Source organism: Haliaeetus leucocephalus, unplaced genomic scaffold (assembly GCF_000737465.1).
Source record: "Haliaeetus leucocephalus isolate CR32 unplaced genomic scaffold, Haliaeetus_leucocephalus-4.0 Scaffold605, whole genome shotgun sequence".
NCBI lineage: Eukaryota > Metazoa > Chordata > Aves > Accipitriformes > Accipitridae > Haliaeetus > Haliaeetus leucocephalus.
This window is the reverse complement of record NW_010973041.1, coordinates 80,902-94,223: the sequence shown is the minus strand read 5'-3', so window position 1 is coordinate 94,223 and position 13,322 is coordinate 80,902. Positions and strand designations below refer to the sequence as shown.

The following is a 13,322-nucleotide window of genomic DNA, read 5'->3' as shown; positions in this document are numbered from 1 at the left end:
AAAAAAAAAAATCCACAAAAAAAAAAAAAAAAAAAAAAAAAAAAAAAAAAAAAAAAAAAAAAAAAGAAAGGAAAGCAGTTTTGGATGGGTTTTAGTATTAATGTAAATTAATTTTGCAAGGACTGCCTATCAGGGCAGAGAATATACTGAGAGTATAAATGAAAAACAGCTTACTAAAACTCTGGACAGTCCTCAAAAACCAAAAACCTGCCCATTCTGTGCCAGTTAACATGATGGTAAGCATGAATAAATAAAACCAATATTAAACCTTTAAACTATTTTTTATTTTGTCTAAGCTTTCCATTGTAAACATTACCTGCATAGATTGACATCATTTTCTCTCTCCATTATGTCATCCACTGGTAAACAGGACTCTGATCTCTCTTCCTCTGTAACAGCAGTCTCATCTTGGTTTTCTTCAGTAACGCTACTCAGTTTTTCTCTACAGGTGGTATGACCATCATTGTTTGCATCACATACCACTTTTTTTTCTGCTAATGAATAAGAATTACATCGATTTGGACATTCTGGGCAACATCTTAGAATTCCAATTCTCGAATCCTCACTACAGTGAAGCAAGAGTTAATTTAAGACAAAAAATCCCAGTAGAAAATGTGTAAGTATTAAGATTTAAGAGACCTGTTCTCTTAAAATAAAATGTTTAGATTTAGTATGAAAGCTGATTTTGAAAGGCATTGTTCCACAACCTCCCAAGGCAGATCAGTGATATAAATCAAAACCCAAGTTCTCGTTTTTAAGTTTGCAATGTCTTTATATAAAATTTATATTTGAACATTTGAAACTGAGCATTTTTGCCTCTTACTTTTCTCAGATGATTTCCCTTCTTCAGCTATTTTTGAAGGTACAGCCATTTCTTCTGGAAGATTCTCCACTTCCTGTTCAAGATCATCTTTTCGCCTCTTCTTTCTCTTCTTTTTTGCTAACGCTGGCTCTAATGCAACCTGTTCTTCTGCCTGTTCAGAAATGCCCAAAGATTCCTCATTTTCTTTCTCAGCTGTCACAGCATCTGCTTCTGCATCAGAAATTCTGGCTTCCTGAAGATCATCTTGATCATTAACAGCTTCTGTGCTGGCAGCTTTTGCTATTGAGACAATATGGTTCCTGGTTAATAGACTCATGGAGTATTAGGAGCCATAAATCACAAAGATACTTCCACTAGCAACGTCTTGTGAATTCATACATCACTGCCAATATACTGCCATGAGCAGGACCTTGAGAAGTTAGTCACTGACTTAACAGAAAAGCTTCAGCATAGATTAACTTCAACACTAAATGCAAAACACATTCTGTACATGAGACAACGCTTCACTAGGGTAAAGTCAATTTAGAAAGCCAATTTAGTAAATGTTCTTGTTCCTATACTTTTTAGCAGGCTACACAGTCACTTCTGGATCCAGGAAAAATGGGCATTCCTGGCTATTCCTGAAAAGACTTATCATATCTCTGAAGAAAGAGGAAATGACGGTTGCAGAAAGTATGCCATGAAAAAGTAATTTTGATTAATAAATGTATTGTAGTTAATCATTCTTATTTACCTAAGAAAGCTGAATTATTATCTACCTAATAATTCACAAGTTCTTTTCTCTGGGTTTAACAAGTTTCTAAAAGTCTCCTCCCTCCCCTTTTCAGGACATTTTGTCTTGATCCTGTATTTATGCAGAATGTCAACCACCAAGAACCTTTCCCTGTCCTTTTTATTATTTTTATATGAACTTGGTCTGCTGTAATTAAGAAATCCACAATGCATGAGAAATAGAAAAGCATACTCACATTGCTTTACACATTAAGTACCTTTAATCTACCATTAAAGTCTACAACAGAATTTCTATATGTGGCTGTGAGTCCTAATAGGTGGGACATTTTACTTAATCAAATCTGAAATCAAGGCTATAGAAAAGCAGCAACTATGTCAATTTTAAGAATTAAAGAGTGACATTGCTTCCTAGCTAGCATTCCCTTTAAAAGGTTGTTCACTTGTTTGTTCCACAATACCACTTACAAGAAAATGGGGTTTTGTGGAACAAACAAGTGAACAATCCCACAGAATTAGCAGGGAGTTTATGAAATGGTGTCAGTATAACTGTTTTTAATTTAAGCACAGCTATGAAAGGTCCTTTCACAGGTACTCGGGTAATAAGACACTACATGGTGATCAATAGTAATTAAACGTAATCTTTATCCTTTATTTTCAACAGACCAAAAAACTAAAATAACTTTTATAAGACTCCCTGAAAAGAATCACACCCTTCAGACTTAGAGATTCAAACTATAATTAAAGGAGAAACAGAACCCTTAAGAGAAAAGGGTTTTAAATGTAAGGAAAATTCAAATTAGAAGTCACAGAAGAGCTTGCAAAAAATATGGTTTTCGCCCAAGGATTCTAAAAGTTAATTTGCTAGCAACTCATGGAGATACTTATCAACTCTCAAATTAGAATATCCCATTTAGAGTATCAGTGCTTCATTCTGTGGAAGAGCACTAATCTCAGTGTGGTCTCACATTCCTGCCTAGAGAACACGCACCTCAGGAAACCAGCTGCTACCAATTATTACCATCCTGCACATCAGTAAACAACATCTGAAAAATTATGCTATGAAGCCATTGCCCTGTCCAGAACAGGGAAGGAAAACACTCCCTACGTGATTTTTTCCTCTGCTAGCAACAGCATTACAGAGCAGTGGTCAGTAATATATCTCAAGCATTCTTTTGAAGTACCTTTTGTCTTCTTCCGAGGCCTTGACAGCTTCTTTTCCTTTGGCTTCTGGCTTTTAACAGTCTTTTGCTTCCTCTTTTCCTCATCTGCTAAGACCTTCTCAAGCAGCTGGGCAAAGAATTCAAAATCAAAGGGCCGCTTTTCTTCTATCAGATTAAAGCAAAGAAATAAGAAAATATTTCGAACCTGGTATTTTTTCCAAGTTTCTGCTTTGTAAAATAATCAGTGGCACATATTATGATATAAAAAAGCAACGGTTATATAAATTGACACAGGTAATTCTTTTTGAAAATACTTTCTGTATCACTTGAGCAGGGACTAGAGTTGACATATATATGGATTATGGTAGCTTGGTTTTGAAAAACAAATGGTAAAAAAATCATAGCACTTAGTAGTTTAGGAAATTTGAGAAGTGACAAATACGTGAATTGTACCATAGTTTCAAATAATGTATTAACATGCTGATCTAGGACTTATGTAGCTCATCCAAATAACACACAAAGCTTTTAAGGATTCTCAAAGCAGTTTACAGTAAGTAACTGTACTAGAAATTCCCATGAATCAGAATAATCTTCAATTGAATATATATATATAGAAAAGTTTATATTAATCTCATTTATCAGACATATAGAAAAGCCAGAAATTAAACCTGAAGATCTTTACTGTGAACCATGCTTGTTATAAAAAACTTAAGACTCCCCAGCTTCTGAACTCACCTATGAGCAAAAACTTTTCCTTATCATTAATTCAAGCAAGGCAAAGTACAAAAATTACCATGAAAAAAAGATGACTACCATTTAATGACTCATTGTAGGGTGGGGTACATTTCCTTTACTTACTGAAAGCTTTGTCTATCCTCCATCCATTAGCTTTTTCCTCACGTTTGAACTTATTCTGAAAGCAAAGGTATATTTGTCTTTTTTAGTAAACAAGAAATGCAATATATTGTACAAAATGGCAGCTCAAGATAAGCCTTCTTCAATGCAACAAAATTTTCTACAAACTAAAGTTGTTAATATTTACAAGCACACTCACAGACCATAAGTTCGTAATTAATTTTTAAATATAAAATCTGTCACCAATTGATATCACCAGTCATAATTTTTTATTATTTTCAGTATCTTTGTCCTTACTTCCAGTGTAAACAGGGTTTGAAATATCAAAGGTTTTCCCAGCCAGATACCAAGGAAGAAGCAACACAGAAGACCCTCACCAAACATCTACTTATGCTTATCAGCATTCTTCAATTAAAACAAAATCGAGACAAACCGTGTCTAGGTATGCTAGACTTACTAGATATGTCGATCGGAATTCATCCCAGCATATTAATGTTTCTGATACTTACTACCCCTTGGAAACAGGTATTAAAAAAAGCAATTAGCATCAAAATTATCAGTATTAATAAAGGAAGCATAGGAATAGCAAATGAGAACCAGAAAAGTGAAAACAGATGTTTAACTGCTTTACTGAGTGCTTTAATTTTTACCTTAATTTCTGCTCTGGCTCTATGAGGAAACAGCCGTCCAATCAAGGAGAAGTCTGTTCCTACCATACTGATAGCTAAAAAGAACATGTCTGTTTCTGGAGTGGGGGTGGGGAAGAAAGAGAAACACACACTTAAGTATTTAATTAACCATCCTTCTTGCTATCTAAAATAAAAACACCTTTTAAACTTAATGCAATGAGATCAATAACTTTAAGGTTATCTACTGCGGCTGCAAATTCATCTGAGCTGGGGTGTGTGTGTTATTTCACCTAAGTACCTCTAAAGAGATTTGCTGAATGAACTAGTAACAGAAAGAACTGTCTAACCTATTACAAAACTGCAGAATGTGAAATACATTTTGTAAAGCTAGTAAATCAAAGCTAACCAACTCCAAAGTGTCAATGTTCTTTTTTATTATGGACAAAACCACAAACAGAAATCAGAAAAAAGGATGTGTAAAAATACCATCTCCGTTATTATTTGTTAACAGGAAAACAGTGCATTCCAAAAGCAGCACAGTGAATTCTGAAGCTAATTTTTCCATCTACAGTTGTAGAAAAATATTTCCAATTGTAAAAAGTCTTGCACAGTGTTGTCAGCCTAGAGATAATAATCAGTTTGCAGCAGGCATAATAAAAAACCACAACCCACCCACTCATAAAAACACAGCTGTCCATGTGCACTGAAATCAGCCCACATAGAGATAGCTTATATAATTTATTCCTTCCCATGCTGGAAGAACCAAGTAAAGAAGCTGTTAAGAAGTGCTAACTGTTCCATATAGAGCTCAAAATCTGGACACCGGAATCCAAAATGCCGCTTTTGATAAGAGACTAGCGTTTCCACAGCATCTAAACGTCCATGACAAATTCACAGGTAGCCAGCATATCATAAGGCACTGGATTTTTTAAACACGCTGATTTTCACAATAAACATCAGAGCTCTGCTTGTTGTAAGAGTTTAGAGGGTTGAGACCATGTCACACATAAGTAGATCCATTTACTCCACTGGAAATAAAAATTGAATACAAAGCATAGACGGAAAACTAAGATTTTTTCTGCAGACTCAAACCTTGAAACCAAAAACATACTCACCTTTATTTGACCACGGTTTAGTGTAAAAACTCTTTCTGAAGCTAGAATATGTAGTTGTAGAGCCACGCTCAAAGATGGGATCATTTTCTTCTACAACACATGGACCTTTTGTTCTTAGAACCTCCACAGTTAAACTGAAAAGCAAACACACAAAGAGACTTATCTGAAAATATCTTATAAGACACATAGCAGATGTTTAAAAGGCAGCTATTCAGATTTTTCCTGCCACAAGTCAGAGTTTGTACTGTGTAACCAGGTTTACTGATTACATTAACATGTATTTTAATAGGAGAATGCAGCAATAAATCATTATCCTATTCAGCCTGTGCAACTAAATTTGCTTTTCTGTTTTTCTAAGATACAGTACAGACAGACATAATTAAATACCTTAAAAAAAAAAAAAAGATTGTCTTTTTAACATTCAAGAAAATTATTTTGCAAAACCACAAGAGCCTCTCCATATCCTTTTAGAACACTTTTCAATTCTTTTACTGGGACTGCTCTATCCTTACACCTTGGCCTAAATCTGACACTAGTAATACATTTGGGGAACTCAAACATTTGATAATCTAATACCTTAAAGAAGGCATATTCTCAGCAAAGTTACTGAAAAGACTGATAGCTAAACAAAGCGGCAACGTGCAAGATGCAAAGACACAGCAAATGATAGTGACAACTGAGTAACAGTAAGTAGACACACGCAACTGTGAAAAATGAAGTTAACTAAATAGAAGACATTTGGAAGTTTGACAAATATTCAGTATTCATTCACTGTAATAAAATAAGACATGTTCCTCTCCATCTCCTTCTCCAGAAACATTTTTCATAGAGAAAGTTTGACACTGCTGAGATGCAGGTAACCGCTGCTCACATTTTGCCACATATTTGCACTGTTTCCTAAGTTAGGATAGTTCAACTCTCAACACATAAATGCACTCACATTTGTCCCCATCCAAAGTAACTGTTCTCTTTTCACAGACTAAGCAGCAAGGTAATACATACTGTCCATGAGTCAGGCTCAGAATTTATTACCTTTCTTCATCCAAAATAATTGAGCCATCTTCTGCTACTTTCACACGGGGAGCTAGAAGTGGACCATCCTGACTCTCTTCCCCATTCTCTGCTTCTTCCTCATCTTCTTCCTCATGATCAGGAGTATTCTTCTCTTCCTGTCTACAATTTTAAGAGACCAAGCAAAAACATTACTTTTGTTAGTGTTTTGAATTGCTGCTCTGTATGCCAGACATTCAATGATTTAATGAACCACCCTGCAATACAACCCATCAGCAAGTTAGTCAACACAAACTCTGGAATATGCTTTTCATTCTATTGTAAAATGAACAAATCCAAAACCATATTGAAAGCAAACCGCTTTTTAACCACCCTCCCCTCCCAAATTACAATTTGTTATAAATAAGGGCTGTGATATTGAAACAGAAAAAAAATACCTACACTGTTAGTATTACCACAGAAACATGGTTTTTTTTTTAAAAAATACCAGAAGACTTTTTGACTATAAGTACTTCCATAATCAAGACTTACTCTTTCATTTGACCCAGTGCAGAACTTTTTTCTGTTCTCTTTTCTTCTGCCAGGGAAGACCTACAATTTTATAAAAAGCTAGAGATGAACGTTTGTACAGATACATTTCTGCTTCATTCCACAAAACCTGCTTTTAGTGGATAATGGACAAAGAAACAAGGCTTTTTTTCAATTCTTTGTACGACATCTAGATTTGAGTCCAACTGAACAACCACCACTGCTTTTTTGATTTTTTTTTTTTTTTTTGTATAAGCAAGGACAAAAAAAGATATTTCAAGCAGTAATCCATTGTAAGGGTGCAGGGAATGCAAGACCACCTGGTTCAATACCTGCTTAAGTGTAAAAGAAAAAAAACCAAGGAAAGTGATAAGTAAAACACACAAGCACACAAACTTTAACAAGCTGGTGATAACAGACAATAACAGAAAACTCATCTGCTACTGAGAGGAAGAACAGGACTTGGATAGCTGTACTTATGTGTATGTGATTATTTTTTCTAGTTGCAGGTAAAAGGCCCTGCTCTGTCTGTGGTTGCCTGTGTATGCGCACCTCTGGGATGCTCACTCAGCCTTGCTACTAGCAAAACCTGTAAAGGGAACAGTAGCAGCTACATCCATCCAGCTGGAATGGAGAGACCTTGTGGGTCTTGCAGTGCATTTTGCACTTCAGCACCTAGGAAGGAGAAATGCTTAGCTTCCTGTAGTCCACTAGATTTGGCTACTAGTCATAACATCCCTAGAAGCCATAACTAAAAATTTAACAGCAGCTAGTGTCAAAAAATAATATAAAATTTCTATTATTCTGCATTTGTACAGAGATAAATCAACCTGGGAACAGGTTCATGTTTTTATATTTCAACAAGTACCCTAATCTCCATTCTCATTTCTGTATGAAGATTGAGCAGACGTGAAAATATCTAGAAGCTTTTGTTACCATTGCAACAATACTGCATCTGTGCTAATACTCCAGATTTAAGAATTCTCCTTTTCACAGTTAAATTGGTAGAAAGAGAAAAATCATTTAACCTAAGGAGAGAGAAAGAGAATCATACTTACTTCATAGGATTGTTTTCTGGCAGATAGTATATCAAGTCTCTCATGGTCATTTTAGAACGATCTGGTGGAGAATGTCCTTCAGTTATTGGAGGTCTGTGTTTCAACTGTTTCCATATATATAAAAAAAACCAAACTTTAATTCATGCTGAAAGTACTTTATGTTTCACAAATGAATATTTTTCTTTGTTTACAAAGCACTCCATCCATGGAGTTTTGTTGCTTCCCCACCCCCAACAACTGAAATAAGTTTATCTTAATGTCTCACTTTGTCAAAGAGGATGCCACAGACCCTTAAGTGACTTACCCTCTCAGAGAAATTCAATACTTGGCACAAGTAGAAGTGAAAAGCTATTCAAAATTGCAGAACTCTGTTGTCAACAATCAAGTGGAAAAGCTTACAGCATACTTCCCCATTGTATTACCAACTGTGAAACTTTTGCAATTGGAACGTTGACTATAATATAATAGGAGGTCTCATGTCAAAAAGGCTTGTGGGTCTAATCAAATGAAAAGATATACAATTTCTTGTGAAATCTGTATTACAAGGGAACACTGTGCTACTACTGCTTATAAATAGACTAAACCCATACAGAGTTATGAGATATCATAGACTACTAGCAATAAGCAGCTGATGATCATCAGAAAACGCAACTGCAAAGAGATAACATATGTTAGGTGAATCACATGTCTTTGCCTTTCACAGATCAGCACTGCTCAACACAGAGGCCTACCATCCGCTCCTTCTTCAGCTCTTCTTTAAGCATTTCTCTTAACTTCCGAGCTTTGAGGATCCTTTCACGGTCAGAACACGGTCGTTTCTCTTTTACAGTAGCAGGTTTCACAGGTAGCTTTTCCTCCTGTGCTCCTGATCTTTCCTGTGTTGGTCTCTCCTTGAGTGGGGAGGGTACATTCTTCTGCAAGGTATCATCATTTTTTTGAGCAGCTACACCTACAGTTTGCTCTTTGTTCACCGATTTTTTTAGTGGGGAAAACTGTGGCACTTGTGGCACAGGTGTTTTCTTTTCGGGCAGCATGGGAGACTTTAAAGAGCTTTCAACATTACTCTTTTCTGATGGAGACGAATCCTTCTGAAGTGAAGCACTGCCATCAGGAGCCTGTGATGCTCGCCTCTGCGGCTTTGATGCAGAACACTGAGCAGATGAAGGTCCAGCTCTGGGTTTGACAAGATTGGGCATGGTGGAGATCCGTTTTCTTCTCTGCGTAGGCATCTCTGCAGGTCTACTAGCTTCTCTGGCATCATTTGAGCTATCAGCCGTGTCACTGCTGGAAAATTAAAAGAGTATCCTGAAATACTTTACCAGTGAGAGATTTGTAACTCTTACTTTCAAGGTATGTTTATGTACCACTCACTATAAATATAATGCCATAGGAAAATACAGTTATATACAACCAATCTGTAGCTGGTACTTTCTCATAAACTAATCAGCTTTAAGAACTGCTATGTTATTTTCTAATCTTAATTACTACTAATGTTACTGTTACAAGCTAGCTGACCAATAACACTAAACTCACATGTTCCTTCCCCCCTTGCTGCCCCCCCCCCCTTTTTTTGGGGAGGCTCTCTACTTTCAGCTGAGAATACCAGATATCATAATACAATAAAGCTTTATAAAAAATAACCCACATGATATAGGTGACAAAAACATTTTAATAAAGCTATATGCAACAAGTAATTTGATGATTTTTATTACAATCAATCTGAACATTCCTCTTAACACATTTTCAAGTAGATGATATGTGTACTGTGAATTAAAAAAAAAATTCAGCAGTCAGACTGGCTGCTGTTATTCTACTGCTCACACTTAACACATCAAAAGTAGCCTTTTAGAAGCAACAAGTTTTAGCTTCCCTGGAAAGCTTTCTTATTTAAGTATTTTTTCCATCCCTTATGCAGAAAAAATTTTCAAAGTTCAAGCAAAATTGCCAACCATTATTATGATCTTCCTCAATCTGCAGACTCCTTCAGTGTTTGGCTCCTTTGGCTGTTGCTCACAGTAAGACTGCAGCAGAATTATAACTGAGTCATAAAGACTTTTTTTTAAATTTTACATTGTAACTATGCCTTGTTTCTGTACATAAAGACAGCCACACCCATGGTTCACTTAGCCATCTTCTAAAACAGTCAGAAGCACATGCCTTTGAAGGAATATAAGAACAGCATAAACATACAGTGAAACTTTTCCAAATCCTTTCCAGCTACTGTCTGCAACTCAGGCAAATGCTGCAGATGATGTTTTTGTCTGTAACAGCCTCTGTTAAATGCCTGAATCAATTCGTCTCCCACTGAGTTCATATACATTTTTAGTACGCAGAACATCCCTCAGCAAGGAGTTCAGCAGCCTTACTACATGGTGCCTGTCTGTGTGTTTTGGATGAGACCCTTGCGAGTTCCATTCAATACCTTCTGGTTTTTGTACAGCAAGAGACAGTAGAAAGTAATTCTTCATTCACCTTCTCCACACCACCTGTGGTTTGTGGAGTTTTAATCAGAGCTCCACACCAGATTTTTGAACAGTTAAATACATCTTAGCAGCAACTCTATTAAAAAAAAAATAATCTCATGCTCAGAGAATTTTCATTTCCCTGGTAATCAGCAAAACCCATTCAGCATTCAGAAAACAAAGCAAAGGAAAGTAACTGACACTACAGATACAGGTTTGAGCAGCTATGAAGAAATGCCTTAGGCTGGAAGGAAAAAGATATTTTCACGTTGGCCTTTACTTTTCTTGCAGACCACACAACAAACACATTGTGCTGTATGTCACCAATTACTGCACTTAGGAAATCAAATTGTGTGACTTCCCTCAAACCTACTCTTCCTCAATCTTCAGAGACACCCAGGTGGCCAGTCTTTAAAATGCATCATCTAGAAAGAGAGCTCCCCAAGAAGCTAATACTGCCCACTCTGCAATAAATCCCTAGGCCTGCTTTCTCCTATTTGGTTGCTATATGCCTTCAAAAGGGACCAAAAACTTTAAGAACCAGATATTCAGTGGAATGTAGGGTGACCAAATGGGGGCAAGAACAGAGCGGCTTTTACCTGTGCCTTTTCTACTTGTTCCCAGGACTAAAAGTTCCCCTAAGAGTCTCCCAGCAGTTTTATGTTGGGTACTACCTTCTCCCTCCAGCTGAGCTGTGAAACCCACCACAGTACTCCAGCAGTTCACATGTCTCTTCTTCTAAGTGCATCATTTTCCAAACCTGCACTTCTCCAAAGAAGCTCTTTCCCAGCCACATCTCACACATTTCGCTGTGTTGGCAAACTGAAGAGGTTTGTACATTCAACACGAACACAGTCTTAAATTTCTAAGAACACAGTTCTTAAATTTTCATCACAGTCTTAAATTTCTTATAACTGCTATACAGCAGGATGTGGTTTTGTAGGCTTGGGTATGTTCCACATTTATTGAGGAAAATATTTTATGAGCCTGTTACTTATATGGCAATGGTCTATTTTTCAAGTCATGTGAATAGATCCCTTCGAATATTCTTCCTTCAGAATGGCATTGGTGTCTAGTTTTGAAAAGTACAACTAGATTACACTGAACCACCCATTAAATTATAAACACAAAAGTCTTCCATAAATCTGCTGAATCAGCAACAGTACCACATAATTGAAAAATAGCAAATGTATCTTCATTTAAGAAAAAAGTATTGGATAACAAAAGATGCAGTAACATGATCTCTATAACACATAAATTTTATAAATAAAATTTGAAAGAAAAACATCATTATAGCGCAACACAAAACAAGTATAAAAGATGTAAGATACAAGTTGAATGAAAGGCAGCATGGGTTTACTAAAGACATGCCATGCCAACTAGTCTGACCCCTGAATTTCTAGTCACACGAAACAGAAGACTGTAAGAAGACCTTGTACTATGTCACAAAGGACAAGTTTCAACTGAAAGAATAGAGGTATTCATGCAAGATGCAAAACCAACTAGTTAAAAGAAGTAACAAGGTTGTTCTGAAGCAATCATCAGACTGGTTAAATGTCCTGAAGGACTGGTCTGTACTGCTTTTAGCAGGGATAGAGTTAATTTTCTTCACAGTAGCTCATATGGTGCTATGTTTCAGATTTATGACCAAAACAGTGTAGGTAGCACACCATGTTTCAGCTATTGCTGAGCACTGCTTACACAACATCAGGGCCTTTTCTCACGCTGCTACCCTGTCAGTGAGTAGGCTGCAGGTGCACAAGAAGCTGGGAGGGGGACACAGCCGGGACAGCTGACTCCAACTGACCCAAGGGATATCCCATACCACCTGGTGTCATGCTCAGCAGTAAATGCTGCGGAAAGAAAGAACACAGGAGGACATTTGTGGTTATGGCATTTGTCGTTCCAAGTAACCACTACATGGATGAAGCCCTGCTTTCCTGGAGATGGCTGAACGCCTGCCTGCTGATGGGAAGCGGTGAATTAATTCCTGATTTTGCTTTGCTGGCATGTACAGCTTTTGCTTTACCTATTAAACTGTCTTTATCTCAACCCACAAGTTTTTGCACTTTTGCGCTTTTGGTTCTCCACGCATCCCACAGCACGGGGCGGGGGGGGAGGTTGGGGTGCACAAGGAAACAGCTGTGTGGGGCTTTGCTGTGAACCAGGGTTAACCCACAACAGGGAGGTCCTGAAAGACTGGTCCTAGGACCAACCTCATCATGCCTTTGCATTGCAAGAAAAAGCACTTAAAAAATTAAACAATCAAAAAGGAAAAACCAAGAAAGTTCTCCCTCCCTATTGCATGAAGAAGTGAATACAAACCAGGAAGTGCTCCAAGAATGCAACATCAAAGTCATCCAGTTACAGAGCGCAAAGAATTTTTGCTGCGCACAGCAAACTGGAGCTCCCTGCTGCTGCAATGCCAGAAAAACTGAGTATCAGACCACACTAGGCTCCTCCTTTGCAGTCTTAACTTATATATTATTTCAAGCACCTACAATGCAACCGCAGTAAAGAGATATGGGTTTTGCTTAGGTTGCAAATGCGTCAAGCACCCAGAAGACATTGTCCAATTACCACATACACAACTGTCACTCGGCGCCGACCGGAGGACAGTGCAGCACCTCTGTTTCAGGGGGTCTGCAAGAGGAGACAACTCCAAACCAAAGTAGGGACAACCAGGAGGTGACAGGCCGTGACAACAAGCGTTACAGGAGAGCCTGCTACCGCTACATCCCCAGGGGCCTCCGAAGGCCGGCCGGGGGCGGCTCCCCCCACCTCCCCTAGCCCGTCCCACTCCCAGGGATCCACGGCCGGGCGGCGGCAGCGGCCCAGGCAAGACCCCGCCGGGAGAGCCCTGCGGCACGGCCCACCCCACCCCGCTCCGTACCCGCGGGGCCTCGGGAGCACTCACCTCTCGGCCCGCCGCGCTGCCGGCGGGGCCTC

The 13,322-nt window shown here is 38.0% G+C and overlaps 1 protein-coding gene across 1 annotated transcript in view; it reads right to left on the bottom strand.

The window, feature by feature from the left end:
• BDP1 (B double prime 1, subunit of RNA polymerase III transcription initiation factor IIIB) overlaps window positions 1-13,322 on the bottom strand; it is a 57,926-nt gene that overhangs the window by 44,415 nt on the left and 189 nt on the right. The window contains 11 exon segments of the mRNA XM_010578158.1: window positions 317-494; window positions 824-1,102; window positions 2,737-2,880; window positions 3,574-3,628; window positions 4,221-4,315; window positions 5,315-5,448; window positions 6,347-6,487; window positions 6,857-6,916; window positions 7,912-8,015; window positions 8,643-9,195; window positions 13,291-13,319. Of these exon segments, the coding sequence (XP_010576460.1) occupies window positions 317-494; window positions 824-1,102; window positions 2,737-2,880; window positions 3,574-3,628; window positions 4,221-4,315; window positions 5,315-5,448; window positions 6,347-6,487; window positions 6,857-6,916; window positions 7,912-8,015; window positions 8,643-9,195; window positions 13,291-13,319 (1,772 nt within the window).